At 45.1% G+C, this 16,338-nt stretch overlaps 1 protein-coding gene across 1 annotated transcript in view; it reads right to left on the minus strand.

Moving 5' to 3' along the window:
• Positions 1-1,554: 1,554 nt before the first annotated feature.
• LOC126356305 (serine/threonine-protein kinase RIO1-like) overlaps positions 1,555-16,338 on the minus strand; it is a 101,977-nt gene continuing 87,193 nt past the window's right edge. The window contains exon 10 of the mRNA XM_050007252.1: positions 1,555-1,962. Coding sequence (XP_049863209.1) covers positions 1,870-1,962 — 93 coding nt within the window. The 3' untranslated portion in view covers positions 1,555-1,869. The remainder of the gene's footprint in view (positions 1,963-16,338) is intronic.

The raw sequence follows: 16,338 nt of genomic DNA on the forward strand, positions 1-16,338 counted from the left end.
AGTGCTCATCAAATTCCAGAGGCATACATTACCAGAGAGGCATAGGGCATCATTATGAGGTTTATTACTAAAATACCAATAGTTTACATACCAGGAAGCGTAATGAAATACATTCTCCCCCCCCCCCCCCCCCCCACGTACCTCTCACAAAATGATGATTTTGAGAGTATAGTTGTAGATTTAAGTATCATTATGTTTCAATAGTAGTAGAAAGGAGTGTGGCACTGTTATTACACAATTGAGTCATATTGATTAAGAATGGCCATAACCATGTGAGTCTTATTGTTGCTACAAAATTGCACCACATTAACTGACAATTGGTGTGGGTGACATGAGTCACCAAGGCACCCAGCAGCATAGTTGATGATTAACAGCTGCACGAGAGGGGAGATAAGAGCAACAACTATTACACCATCAAAAGCTATTAATATGAGGAACGGAGAGCTCCGAAGGATCTTCCTGATTGACCAGCTTCTGACAGTCTCTGTGACACTCAGCTGCAGGGTCATGACTTAGAATTTGGACTAGGTCTTGCCAATCAGCAGTTGGAGAAGGTTATGCTCCTCTCACACATGCCTCAGTACAGCCTTCACGGTATCTCAATATATTCAGGCATCTGAGTCTTTAACTTTCCTACATTTATGTCTTCTCATCAAATTTCCTAGCCTGCAAAACCTTTCAGCTCAAAGATTCCTCAGAGAACTTCAAGTGACACTGACCAGAGCCCCTGGCCACTTGCTCATTCAGGTTTGCTGTCGATCAAAAATTGTCATCCTTTACTTACTGGATGCAAGATTTATTCTTAACTTAAATGGTCAGCCTTTTCTTTGTCAGTTCCTCAACAATCACCTACATTCAAGAAACAAAAATAATTATTCTCACTTATACAGTTCCACATGCAATGATATAACATGAAAACGCATTATATGGTACACTACTATGTTATCTTTAATAATTAGAGCCATAAGTAATTATCATCAACAGGACATGCCTGAGACTGCTTTAGTAATATACACTACAATAGTAAGGAAACTTGTTCTGGATATTGAAATTACCTCAAATTTTAGTACCAATAACACTGAGCCACTATCGGTACTGACTATTGCAGTGCAACGTAGCAACAGATGCCCTCTAGGAGACGTAGAAGTGTGGGTTTGAGAAAAAGGGAGAGAAGGAAAGAGTTACATACTTAGGCACAGTTGCTATAAAATATTTTCAACTTTTTATTTATGGCAGTTTATTTATTTTATAAATATATATTTTACAAATCATATTGTAAGATCAGTATTTATCACATTCTGAGGCATGCAGTATTCACATAATTTCTGAAAGAAATTACTAACCACTATCTATTTCCTTTAGCTGCCCTACTTCAATCTGTCAACAATGAAAAGTTATATCTGCTTACCTCTACATCAGGTTATTATTTGTTTAACAGACAAGTCTAAAGAGAGATCTATTCTGCTTTTAAAAAGTTTTATTAAGCTATGAGACTAAAAATGTTATATTACTCTCCATTATTGACACAATGAAAGTAACACGGAGGGGGGGGTGGGGGGGTGGGGGGGAGAATGTATCAACCACTGCCCAAAAAGTGAGGAGCTGGACTTTATATCTTTATTACATGTCTCATATATGAAATTAAGCATACTGAATGACTTATACTGATCATATATTCAATAATGATAGTGACAGCTGACTAAGGGAACATACAAAGTAAGGCTGCCACATTACCTGGCAGCAATTTTCCCTTTGCACAAGAGAGAATTTTACATAAATGGAAACCATTACGAATGAAAACACATTCACAAAAATATAGATACAATAATTTGTACAATACAATTAAGCTGAGCATTTGATAAGAATAATTCACTTCTTTTTCAGCAGTCTTTTTTTGACATGTTTCTTCATCTTTGTTTTCCTCTTTTCAGCCTGTTGTTCCTTGATAGCCTTCTTTCTTGCCTGGAACATAAATGGAATTAAGGTTACTTGCTAGTGAATCTGCTTCAAAAATTCTAATTTCTTTTCCATCTTAAATCAATATTTAGAGCTTTGTGAACAAACTGGTAGTTAAATGAATCGATTCGGACATCAGGAACATCTTTAAAAACAAATTTAAATATATGTTGGTATGCTGCAATGACCATATTTCTGCTGCGGTCAGATGTCAAATGGCGTCGTCATTATTTGGCCACTTTGAAAAGATACACTGTGTAATTTTTTTTTAGTTGGCAGCCCTGTTGGCACACACTCTTTGCGATGCTCCTTTGTTTATCTACGGTTTTCGAGAGTGTTTGTGTTCAAACTTCTGTATGTTGTTCAGTTTTTGGTGCTGTGTCATTCTCGAAAGTAGTTATGCCTCCAAAAAAGTGTTTTGAAATGAAAAAATGTAAGTTTTGTGGTAATTGGTTTACTTTGTGGGAAAGTAAAGACTTTGTAATTACATCCACAAACCAACTGGATGTTATGTCGACTCCACCAAGTGTCTCAAGACAGAAGCTAAAATATTTGAGTACCCAGAGTGACATTTCTATAAAATATGATCAAAACACTAACCGAACGTGTTTCCATAATTCCTGAATTGAGTGCTTGATGTTCCCTTCTAAATAATGCTGCTGTGTGTGCCCTTTGTGCAAAAGGTGGTATTAAAATCATCGAAGATTTTGAAGGCAGGAAAGGTGTGGCTAGTAAGTTACAAGTGTTTTGTGATTTCTGTGGGGTAACTAAAACTGGATATTCTTCTAGATTGAGCAAAGGAAGAGTTTATAACACAAATATCAGACTTGCATATGGATGGAGATGTATTGGGAAGGGCAGAAAGGCAGCTCAAACATTGTGTGCTATCATGAATTTGCCCCCATCTATAAGGTTTGAGAAGTACACACAGTTACTTCTAGAAAGTCTTGGTGAAGTGAGTGCTGTGTCAGTGAATAAAGCAGTAGAAAAAACTGTGTTCTGCTATGAATATAGCTGCAGCCTCTGATGGGACATGGCAGAAGCATGGTCACCTATCATTGAATTGTGTTTTCAACGCAACATCCCTAGAAAATGGTAAGGTGATTGACATATAATGTATGAAAGTACTGCCATGGTTGCAAAGGAAATAACTAGGATCATGTTTGTGTTCAAAATTATTCTGGGTTCACTGGTGGAATGGAATTAGAGGGAGTTCTCAGAAAATTTCAAATGTCAGAAGAGAATTATGGTGTACAGTTTGTGAAGTACCTTGGAGATGGAGACTCCAAAGGGTTTGCAAATGTGTTGGAAAATATGCCTTATGGAAGATCTGTAAAAATTGAAAAGCTAGAGTGTGCTGGTCATGTCCAAAAGAAGATGGGCACACATTTACGTAAGCTAATAAAAGATGAATGGGAAAAAACTCAGTGATGGCAAACCAACTGGTGGTAGGGGTCATCTTACCTAAGGAAGAGGTGGACAAACTGCAGCTCTATTACGGTTTAGCCGTAAGGAGGAATTGATACCATGAAGAAAGCAGTATGGGCTACCTTTTTTCATAAAGCTTCTACAGATGACCATCCACAGCATGCTCTCTGCTACAGCGGCGTAGACACATGGAGTGGATACAAAAAAGCAATCAAGTCCTACCACTTGAGGCATTGGAAGCAATTAAGCCCATATACAGTGACCTAAGTGACACTAAACTATTGTCACGGTGCTTACATGGAAAGACACAAAATGTTAATGAAAGTTTCAACAATGTGATATGAGAACGCCTGCCTAAAACTGTGTTTGTTGGTCTCAATACCATGAGATTAGGTGTAATAGATGCAGTTATTTGCTTTAATGATGGGGAAGTTAGCAGATGTGATGTTTTAGAGTTGTTGGGAATAACTCCTGGTTTCAATATGAGACAAGCACTGATGGCAATTGATTCCTTGAGAGTGGCCAAAGGCGAAAAATGGGTTCTTGAGGCAACTAAAGAGGCCAGAAAGCAGAGGAGCAAAAAGAGGGAGAGAGAAGATGAGGAACACACAAACCAAGAATACCATGCAACTGGAGGGTTTTAAGAACAACAGAGGTAACAGATGATATGCATCTTTAAACTGAATTTCCCAAAAATAAAATTTAGTGACATGTTTATTTCAGGCGCACGCGCACATCCAGGGAGATTAAAAGACTGCCAAACGGTGACCTAGGTCTGGGCTTTCCTTTGCTGTCCGCGTCCAGTCCCTGCTGTCGGAACTGGGGTCATTCCCTCTTCTGCCTCCCTTACAGGTCTGCCGGAGGGTACACAGTCGGGGACACTCCAACAAAATGAGGGTGACCGTCAGCTGGGACTGACACTGACACAGGGGGGGATGGGGGAGGGGATCCTCCTGACGCAAAAGATGGCCGTGTGTCAGGTAGGTATGGCCAATGTGGAGCCGACAGAGGACGACAGAGTCCCTGTGAGAAGCCCACAGGGAGAACCGCCACACATCGGTCGTCTCCTTAACAGCCCACAGTTTATTCGGCGATGTCAGGCTATGCCACTCATCATGCCACATCCCAAGCACCTTACAGTGCAACACCAACTGCAGATCAGGAGCCGGGAGGCCGATCTCCAAAGCTGGGGTGTCTATCGCCCCTTTGGCCAGCCTGTCGACACGTTCGTTCCCCGGGATGCCAATGTGACCTGGCGTCCAAACAAAGTCCACCGAACGACCAGAGCGGGTAATGGCAAAACAGACTCCTGAATAAAGGATACCAGAGGAGAAGAGGCATACCAGCGGTCGATAGCCTAGAGGTTGCTCAGGGAGTCACTGCAGATGACTATGGACGTACCTGAGCAGGAACGCATATGCTCAAGAGCGCACAATATGGCCACCACCTCTGCAGTAAAAATACTGCAGCCAGCCTGCAAGGAGCGCTGTTCAACATGGGCAGCGTGAGCAAAAGCATAGGCAGTACGACCATCAACCAGAGAACCATCAGTTTAGACAGTCTCACAACCCAAAAATGAGGCGAGGAGCGCAAGAAAACGTCGACGGAGGGCCACAGACGCAACCGAGTCCTTGGGTCCCTGTGCCAAGTCCAGATGGACGGACGGACGGACGGGGCAGACACCAGGGAGGCGTAGGTGCACAGACCCATAAGGGAGGCAGAAGAGGGAATGACCCCAGTTCCAACAGCAGGGACTGGACGCGGACAGCAATGGAAAGCCCAGACCTAGGTCACCGTTCGGGCAGATGGAGGACCATGGCAGGGAAAAGCAGGCGATGATTGGGATGGCCCGACGAGCAATGCACGTGGACAGTGTAGTCGGAGAGCAGTCTGTGGCGAAGTATCCGGAGCAGGGGAACCCTGGCCTCCACCAGTAGACTATCCACGGGGCTCATATGGAAAGCGCCAGTTGCAAGCCGAACCCCACAGTGGTGTATGGGGTCCAACGATGTCAACACTGAGGGTGATGCAGACCCATAGGCCAGGCTCCCATAATCAAGCCTGGACTGCACAAGGGCTCTGTACAATCTCAACAGTGTGCAGTGATCTGCACCCCATGATGCGTGGCTCAGGCAGCGGAGGGCGTTGAGGTGCCGCCAGCACTTTCGCTTCAGTTGAGTAATATGAGGAACCCATGTGAGACACTCAACAAAGACGAGTCCTAGGAAGCGCCTAGTGTCCACCACTTCAAGTAGGTGGCCGTCGAGGTGAAGTTCAGGATGAGGGTGGACTGTCCGATGCCTGCAGAAGTGCATAACTCGAGTCCTGGCTGCAGAGAACTGAAAACCGTGAGTCAGAGTCCATGATGCTGCCTTGAGAACGGCTACTTGCAGCCTGCGTTCGGCAACTCCCGTAGTTGTTGAGCTAAATGAGATGCAGCAGTCGTCGGCATACAAAGAAGGAGACACCGACGACCCCACGGCTGCAGCCAGACCATTAAGGGCCCCTAGAAAAAAGGAGACGCTCAACAACAAGCCCTACGGGACCCCATTTTCCTGTATATAAGATGAACTAGAGGCGGCACTGACTTGCACCCGGAAAGAGCGGCACAATAAGGTTTGAAGAAAAGCCGGGAACTGACCACGTAGACCACACTCATGCAACGTAGCAAGGATGTGATGCCTCCATGTGGTGTCATACGCCTTCCACAGATCAAAAAATACAGCAACGAAATGCTGACGTCGGGCAAAGGCCGTACGGATAACAGATTCCAGCCGCACCAAATTGTCCGCAGCAGACCGGCCCCGATGGAAACCCCCCCCCTGGGATGGAGCGAGGAGACCATCCGACTCAAGGACCCAACACAAACGCCGCCGCACCATACGTTCGAGCAATTTGCACAAAATGTTGATGAGGGTAATGGGACGATAGCTGTCCACCGCCAGTGGGTCCGCACCGGGCTTCAAGATGGGGACAACACCCTCTCGCCACTGCGACGGGAACACACCCTCGCTCCAAATGTGGTTAAAGATGGTGAGGATGTGTCTCTGGCAGTCCCTGGAGAGATGCTCCAGCATCTGCATGTGGATGCAGTCTGGTCCTGGTGCTGTATCAGGGCAATTGACGAGGAATTTCCTCTCGCTGAAAGGAGCATTTTATTTTTCAGAACGACGCGTGCGGAATGATAACAGTGTCTGCTCGGCTCGCTCCTTTAGAGAGCAAAAGGCGGGCGGGGATGTAAGTTGCAGTTGCAGAGCTTGTAGCAAAGTGTGCGGCAAGGTGGTCAGCAATGGCGGCAGCGTTCGTGCAGACAGTGCCGTCCAGGGAGATTCCAGGGACACCCATAGGGGTCTGGTATCCATAAATCTGCCGGATCCGGGACCACACGAGTGAGGGGGAGACACGGGAGCCCAAGGATGAGACATACTTCTCCCAGCACTCCTGCTTACGCTGTGCAATAAGACGATGGGCCAAGGCACGGAGCCTCTTAAAGGCGATGAGGGCTTCCAGAGACCGGTGCCGCCTATGACGCTGGAGAGCCCGCCTACGGTCGTGAATAGCCTCAGCAGTCTCGGGCGACCACCAGGGTACAGCCTTGCTCCGAAGGAGTCCAGAAGAGCGGGGGATGGCAGCCTCAGCCGCAGAAATGATTGACGTGGTCAAGACACGGACCACCTCGTCAATGTCACCCTGTGGGGGAGACTCAATGGTGGCAGCGAAGGAAAAGCCGGCCAGTCATCCCTGTTGAGAGCCCAGCGGGGCAGGCGCCCAGAAGAATGACACTGGGGCAGTGACAAATAGATCGGAAAATGGTCACTACCACACAGGTCAGGATGCACTCTCCAGTGGAGGGATGGGACAACTCCGGGGCTGCAAAGAGAGAGATCGATGGCTGAGAACGAGCCATGGGCCACACTGAAATGCATGGGAGCACTGGTGTTCAAGAGGCTAAGGTCGAGCTGAGCCAACACATGCTCCACGGCACAACCGGTCATCGGAGACAGTCCCACCCATTGAGGGTTGTGGGCATTGAAATCGCACAGAAGCAGCAATGGTGGTGGGAGTTGAGCCAGCAGCGCAGCCAAGACATGTCGGGGGAGCTCCCCATCCGGACTAATGTAAACAGAGCAAACAGTAATAGACGGCGAGAGCTCAACCCTGACAGTGACTGCCTCTAAAGGTGTCAGAGGGGGGTACGGGCGAGCTACAGACAGAGTGGTGAACAAAGAGGCAAACTCCACCTGACGCTCATTGACAGGCAGCGCGGTTCTTCTAGTATCCCCGATAACTGGGAAGGGCGGGGGTCCGCATTGCTGGAAACCAAGTTTCCTGAAGAGCAATGCAGAGAACAGGGGAAACACTCAGAAGCACCCGAAGCTCAGGCAGGTGGCGGAAATAACCGCTGCAATTCCACTGGAGAATGGAAGCAGGAAGGGACTGGGAGGGCGTGAAGGCGACTAAGAGGCAGACGGCGCCTCAGAGCCAACGGCCGCCACTGGGGGAGAGTCAGCTGCATCCATAGGAAAGGCCCCCGAGGGTTCCGTGAGGGTGAGATCTGCGGCGGAGGCGAGGATCTCCACCTCATCCTCGGAGCGAGAACTATTCACAGCAGGCGGTACTGAAACTGCCGGAACGTCCTTCTTGGACATGTTCCGTTCCTTCTTCTCGCGTCTGTCCTTAGGGTTAGTGGGCTGGAAGAGCTTCTCTGAAGGAGCGTCTGAGGCTGACAATGACGCAGAAGCCCTACGACCAGCAGGTGGTGGAACCTTCAACCACTGGCTGACATCTGGCTGGGTAGGAGAAGAAATGGAGGAAGGGAGAGCCCTGAGGGACCCCTTCCGCGAGAGAGGAACTGGCAGAGGCAACGCCGGCGGAGAAGGAGGGGGAGGGATCGAGCCCCCCGGTTTTGGAGCAGATGTCACTCCCGAAGTACGCGTGGGGGGAGCGACAGAAGAGGGTTTGCCCCCAACTGCTAAGGGGGCAACAGAGGAAGGCTTGCCCTCCAGACACTAGGGGGGCAGACAGAGATGCACGGCCCCGAGGGCCCACTGAAGGCGGCACTGATGAGGCGACAACTGCCGCTCGCGAGGGCGACGATAATGTGGCTGCAGCATAAGATTCTCTAAGGGAAACAGGATACAACCTTTCAACTTTCAGTTTTGCCTCTCGATAAGTAAGCCGGTCCAGGGTCTTAAATTCCATTATCTTCCGCTCCTTATGAAGAACAGGGCAATCCGGTGAGCATGGAGAGTGATGCTCCCCACAGTTGACACATAGAGGCGCACATGGAGAATCGGGATGATAGGGGCGTCCGCAATCTCGACATGTGGCGCTGGATGGGCAATGGGAGGATATATGCCCAAACTTCCAGCACTGGAAGCACCGCATCGGGGGAGGGACATATGGCTTGACGTCACAACGGTAAACCATTACCTTGACCTTCTCACGCAATACAGCACCCTCGAAGGCCAAGATAAAGGCACCGGTGGCCACCCTGTTAGTCTTGGGTCCTCTATGTACATGACGGACAAAATGTACACCACGTACACTCTCAGCTCGTCGTCGGATTGTAACAATAGGTCACAATGGTAAATAATCCCCTGGACCATATCTAAGCTACTGTGGGGAGTGACGGTAACAGGGAGGTCACCCAGCTTATCACACAAGAGCAACGCCCGTGACTGGGCTGGGGAGGACATCTTGAGGAGGATGGACCCATTCCTCATTTTAGACAGCCCCGCCACTTCCCCAAACTTATCCTCCAGGTGTTCCACAAAAAAACAGAGGCTTTGTCGTAAGAAAGGAGTCACCATCAGACAAGGTATTGTGGTACGTAAGGCTCCCGCTTGGCACTAGATCCGCATCCCTCCCACGGCGCAGCCAACGAGGGGAACGACTGAGGGTCATATTGCGCAGCATCAAATTCAACTCTGCCTCGCTTAGAGACGCTGGTGGCCGTGCGACCACCAGCTTGGTGTGATTTATTGCGCTTCATTGCACCACATCCGCCCAGATGCTACCTACTCCAAACGAGGGCTCTCCCCAAGGGCACCACCCAGCCAAAGCAACGGGTACCTGGCCGATATCCCGTTGCCCGGAGTCCCCGTGCCCCAGACAAGATGGGCACATACTCCTTGGCATGCATGCGGAGGAAACAGCTCTGGCATCTGTAGTGCGATCCCTGCGTGGTCAGGGGGCTACCACTAAGAGGGTACATGACGACCCCACCACAACGGACTGGCTACCGTGCTGGATTTTAGGTGTTGAAAGGTTCCACAGTTGTCGTGGGCGCTAAGAAGGGGATTGTGAACAAGACGAGAAGGAGGCAACCCAGAAGACACTGGGTGTAAATCCCACCACACGACAATAGGTAGCATGCAAGATGATGGTGCATGATGGACCAATAGAAAAACACCACGTAAGGCGTCCTTCCCCAAATGGCACGCACTAACAACGGAAATTTGGAAAAATGGAGGTCAAACCCAAGAGGGGACCATCACATAAGGCCGAAACATTTGAGACTCCTTTTAGTCGCCTCTTACGACAGGCAGGAATACCGCGGGCCTATTCTTACCCCCGAACCCGCAGGGGGAACTTGATCAAAATTGATACCTTGAAGAGAAGATTGCCATCAGCAATGCAGTTGAGTTTAGTTCATTGTCCCGATATTAATGTTGAGCAGTTTCTCAATTATATTGAAACGTTGGATAGGGTAACAAGAACAACACACAGTGGGTTTACTCCAAAACGTAGTGGTCAAAATTGGGGAAATGGTAGCTTTCAAAAAAGGGAACAAAACAATCATCATGGTGTCAGTCAAAATTCAGGGGAATATAACAATTTTCAAATGAAGGACCATAATTTTCATCCAAAACAAGAACAACATCTTTGTGGAAATAATCAACAAAATAGAGAACACTTTAGGGATCAAAATCACAGAAATTTTGCTAGAGATCAGTACAATAGAAACTACCAACAACCAGGTTATATTTGTCATAGGAATGGGAACAGAAATGTTGATCAGGGACATTGGCAGAACCACAGTCAGCAGTTTAAACAGGAACCAGTTGTTATTCAGGAAATAAAAAACAAATAGACGCCTCTTTGAAGGTCCGCAAGGTTGAGGTAGAAGGTGAGCATGATGAAAGGACTATCATAAACCCAAACATGACAGATCCAAACCTAAGCTATCACATGAGGTCATTAGTTGTTACTTATTGAAGAAATTTCAGGACGAAAATAATGATGATATTGATTAAGATAAAATTTTCAGTACACAAGAACATACAGTAGATAAAAGTAATTGTGATTCATTTAATTTAACAGAGTTTTACACTTGGACATAAAAGAACAATACTTTGTCAGATGTAATTTGTAGTAGTTAAGAGACGTGAGTGAATGAAAGATAGAGTGCATGCTGTGAGGATGACTGTATTGGTGAAAGGAATCTGGTAACTTTAGAAAGGGGATATAATATTTTGGGGGATAATTTGAATGTGTATGACCTGAATATGTGTAATGATAGTGCTGTTGACGATAAAGTTGATAATGATGGTAATGGTATTGATGATGATTATGACGAGAAAAGGTATTTCATTAGTTTAAATAGGGAGTTGGGTATACACATGGTTGAAAATGGATTAAATAGTGAGAATATTATAGAAAATTCCAGGGATGTTACCAGGATGAATAAGGCTCACAAGCAGGGTGTATGTGAAAGTGTAAACTTTGATGTTGGTGGTAAAGAATTGATTACACAAATAATGATGGCACATGTATAACTTCTAGCCTAAGTGAAACATTTACAGATACTATTGACACACACACACACACACACACACACACACACACACACACACACACACACACATTTCTTATGAATCTATGGCTGCACAGAGAAACGATTTCTTTTGACAAGAACTTTAGAAAGATGCTTATTAATGTATGTGAAACTGTATGTCCTGAATGGTTGAAAAAGTAGAGATATTTTATTTTTGAAAAGCTGAAGGATAAGTACTTCAATAGTAAACAATGTGGTTTGGGTGAAGATTCTTGGCTATTTGAGATAAGAGAGAGTACTAATGACAATTTTGTATCTTGTGCAAATTTTATAACTGGGGCAAATAATACATATAATGGTATACCATATGATTCTGATAAGTATAGGTTTGGGGAAATTGAAAGTGATTTATTGCATGAGGATACAGGTTATGAGAAAAGTGATCAATTTTGCAGTCCATATATAAAAATTAAAATTGGGTCATGGATTGATAAATGTTTGATTGATACAGGAAGTGAGATCTCGGGAATATCTGAAATGTTAAGCAAGAAATTAAAAGTGGGGGAAAATTATGTAGAAATGCCAGTTGTTGGGATAAAGATAAAAGGTGCCAATGGGAAGAGCAGTAAATTGGTAAAAAGCCAGGCTTTGGTGACATTTTTAATTGAAGGCAAGTTGTCCACACAGGGATGTTTTGTAATTCAGGAATTTAATGAGGATTTTCTTTTGGGTATGAATTGGATAGTAAAAGTAAATACGGCATTTGATTGGAGTGGAAGAAAACTTTTGATAGAAACTAGTGAAAGGGAATACATTCAGACAAAATTTGTGAAGACACTTGGGGATCAGAGTAATGGAAATTTTGACAGTATCAATTTACTAAAAGAAAATAGATTGGAGAACATTGAAATTCATAGATTTGGTACTGATGAAGTTGAATTTGGGAATTTAGTAAATTTGAAAATTTCAGAAACACAAAATTTACCTAGGGAGCAAAAACAACAGTTAGAAAATCTGCTGTGGGAATACAGTGATGTTATCAGTGACATACCTGGTAGGATAAAGGGGTATCAGCGTGAGCTTCAGGTAAAACCTCATGAACCATTTTTCATAAAACCATACAGTATTGCAATATCAAAAAGACCTGCTGTTGAGAAAGAGCTGAGAAAGATGGAAGGATGTAATATGACAGAAAAGAGTATCAGTGCATATAATAATCCTTTAGTAGTTGTTTCGAAAAAAAGATCGTGGAGTAAGATTGGTTTTGGACTCTAGACACTTAAAATTTTGTTCAGACAGACAGACCATCCTGAAAATATTGATGAGTTACTCTATAAATTTACAGATATAAAATATATGTCAGGTTTGGATCAAACTTCGGGTTTTCATCAGGTACCATTTTTGGTTAATTCTAGAAAATATACTGCTTTCTTGTACAATGGTAAGAGTTACCAATATTGTGTTGTGCCATTTGGGTTAAATTCTTCTGTTTCCGAATTTATAAGAGCTTTGGATCATGTACTGGGGCAAGAACTTGCATCTAACCTGATAATTTATGTAGAGGACATTTTGGTTACAGGGCAAAATTGGGAGGAACATTTTTCGATTTTGAAGTCAGTTTGTGAAAAACTTAGAAAAGGGCGGATGACATAAGTTTGCAGTTTCTGAATTAAAATTTTTGGGTCATGTTGTCACAGACAAGGGAATTTTGGCAGATCCAGAAAAAATTAAAGCAATTTCAGAAATTCCTATTCCTAAGACTAAAAAAACAAAGTCGTTCTTTGGGTTATGCGGTTATTACCGAAAACTTAAGTGATCAGAGTCGGAATGCACCATGTTTAAGTCAGTTACTTAAGAAAAACACTGTTTGGGTTTGGGATAAAAGTTGTAATGAAGCGTCTGATAAAATTAAGCAAGAGTTGAGGTAGCAACACTCATTACACAGACCTGATTTTAATTTGCCATTTTGTTTGAACACTGATAGCAGTAATTATGGGCTTGGAGCAGAGCTATTTCAAGAAAGAGTAGAGAATGGAGTTAAGATACATTGTACCATAGCATTTTCAAGCAGAATGATGCTCAAGCATGATAAAAATTATACAGTCACAGAGAAGGAACTTTTGGCAATTCATTGGGCTTTTACAAAACTTAGAATTTATCTTATTGGACATAAAACCATAGTATTTTTGGATCACAAAGCTTTGAGTTACTTACAAGAGTGCAAATTATACCACAGTAGATTGACCAAATGGGCAATATTGGAAAGAAGGTAAGAAAAGGATTGGCAACCTGTGACAAATGTCAGAGAGTTAAAGTGAGCAATCAAAGATGTGATGGAGAGATGCAAAACATTATTCCGGTAAAACCTTTAGACCTTATCGCTGTTGACTTATATGGAATGTTACCAAAGAGTAAAGGTGGCCACTGTTACATATTTGTTATGATAGATGTATTTTCAAAATTAATTAAACTACATCCAGTGAAAAAAGCTACTAGCCCTGAAATTATAATAAAAATTGAAAGATTATTTCACACAAGTGGGTAAACCAAAAGCTAGATTATCAGATAATGGTTCACAGTTCACCTCTAAAATTAGGAAAAAAGTTTACTGAAAGATCAAAATTGAAGCATATACTTATATCTGTTTATTGTCCATCTACCAATCCTGCAGAGAGAGATACAAGGGAAATTGGGGGACTTTGCAGAACCTATTGTAGCCATAAACATCCAACCTGGTTTGAGCACATTCAAATTTTTGAAAATATTATGAATAGCCTACAACATAGTTACACAGGATTTTCACCGTATGAGATTATGTTTAATGTCAGACCTCCAAATCTTATATCAGAACTTATTGAATTTCCTAAATGTACACCCTTAACCATGCAAGAGAGAAAAGATATTGTCAGGGAAACTATGAGGAAACAAGCGGAAAAGAGGTATAAAAGACATTACAATAGGGCAAAATTAACCACTTTCAAAATTGAGGGTCTTGTTCTGGTAACATAACACAAAAAATCAAAAATTTTAACTTCAGAAATTAAAAAATTCTTTGATATATATATATACTCCTGGAAATTGAAATAAGAACACCGTGAATTCATTGTCCCAGAAAGGGGAAACTTTATTGACACATTCCTGGGGTCAGATACATCACATGATCACACTGACAGAACCACAGGCACATAGACACAGGCAACAGAGCATACACAATGTCGGCACTAGTACAGTGTATATCCACATTTCGCAGCAATGCAGGCTGCTATTCTCCCATGGAGACGATCGTAGAGATGCTGTATGTAGTCCTGTGGAACGGCTTGCCATGCCATTTCCACCTGGCACCTCAGTTGGACCAGCGTTCGTGCTGGACATGCAGACCGCATGAGACGACGCTTCATCCAGTCCCAAACATGCTCAATGGGGGACAGATCCGGAGATCTTGCTGGCCAGGGTAGTTGACTTACACCTTCTAGAGCACGTTGGGTGGCACGGGATACATGCGGACGTGCATTGTCCTGTTGGAACAGCAAGTTCCCTTGCCGGTCTAGGAATGGTAGGACGATGGGTTCGATGACGGTTTGGATGTACCGTGCACTATTCAGTGTCCCCTCGACGATCACCAGAGGTGTACGGCCAGTATAGGAGATCGCTCCCCACACCATGATGCCGGGTGTTGGCCCTGTGTGCCTCGGTCGTATGCAGTCCTGATTGTGGCGCTCACCTGCACAGCGCCAAACATGCATACGACCATCATTGGCACCAAGGCAGAAGCGACTCATCGCTGAAGACGACATGTCTCCATTCGTCCCTCCATTCACACCTGTCGCGACACCACTGGAGGCGGGCTGCACGATGTTGGGGCATGAGCGGAAGACGGCCTAACGGTGTGCGGGACCGTAGCCCAGCTTCATGGAGACGGTTGCGAATGGTCCTCGCCGATACCCCAGGAGCAACAGTGTCCCTAATTTGCTGGGAAGTGGCGGTGAGTTCCCCTACGGCACTGCGTAGGATCCTACGGTCTTGGCGTGCATCCGTGCGTCGCTGCGGTCCGGTCCCAGGTCGACGGGCACGTGCACCTTCCGCCGACCACTGGCGACAACATCTATGTACTGTGGAGACCTCACGCTCCACGTGTTGAGCAATTCGGCGGTACGTCCACCTGGCCTCCCGCATACCCACTATACGCCCTTGCTCAAAGTCCGTCAACTGCACATACGGTTCATGTCCACGCTGTCGCGGCATGCTACCAGTGTTAAAGACTGCGATGGAGCTCCGTATGCCACGGCAAACTGGCTGACACTGACGGCGGCGGTGCACAGATGCTGCGCAGCTAGCGCCATTCGACGGCCAACACCGCGGTTCCTGGTGTGTCTGCTGTGCCGTGCGTGTAATCATTGCTTGTACTGCCCTCTCGCAGTGTCCGGAGCAAGTATGGTGGGTCTGACACACCGGTGTCAATGTGTTCTTTTTTCCATTTCCAGGAGTGTGTGTGTATATATATATATATATATATATATATATATATATATATATATATATATATATATTCCAAGACTTACCAAGCGGGAAAGCGCCGGCAGACAGGCACATGAACAAAACACACAAACACACACACACACAGAATTACGAGCTTTCGCAACTGGCAGTTGCTTCGTCAGGAAGGAAGGAAGGAGAGGGAAAAATGAAAGGATGTGGGTTTTAAGGGAGAGGGTAAGGAGTCATTCTAATCCCGGGAGCGGAAAGACTTCCCTTAGGGGAAAAAAAGGACAGATGTACACTCGCACGCACACACACACACACACACACACACACACACACACACACACACATCCATCCGCACATACACAGACACAAGCAGACATATTTAAATATGTCTGCTTGTGTCTGTGTATGTGCGGATGGATATGTGTGTGTGTGTGTGTGTGTGTGTGTGTGTGTGTGTGTGTGTGCGCGCGCGAGTGTACACCTGTCCTTTTTTTTCCCCTAAGGGAAGTCTTTCCGCTCCCGGGATTGGAATGACTCCTTACCCTCTCCCTTAAAACCCACATCCTTTCATTTTTCCCTCTCCTTCCTTCCTTCCTGACGAAGCAACTGCCAGTTGCGAAATCTCGTAATTCTGTGTGTGTGTGTTTGTGTGTTTTGTTCATGTGCCTGTCTGCTGGCGCTTTCCCGCT

The sequence above is a fragment of the Schistocerca gregaria genome, chromosome 3 (assembly GCF_023897955.1).
Source record: "Schistocerca gregaria isolate iqSchGreg1 chromosome 3, iqSchGreg1.2, whole genome shotgun sequence".
In the NCBI taxonomy this organism is placed as follows: Eukaryota; Metazoa; Arthropoda; class Insecta; order Orthoptera; family Acrididae; genus Schistocerca; species Schistocerca gregaria.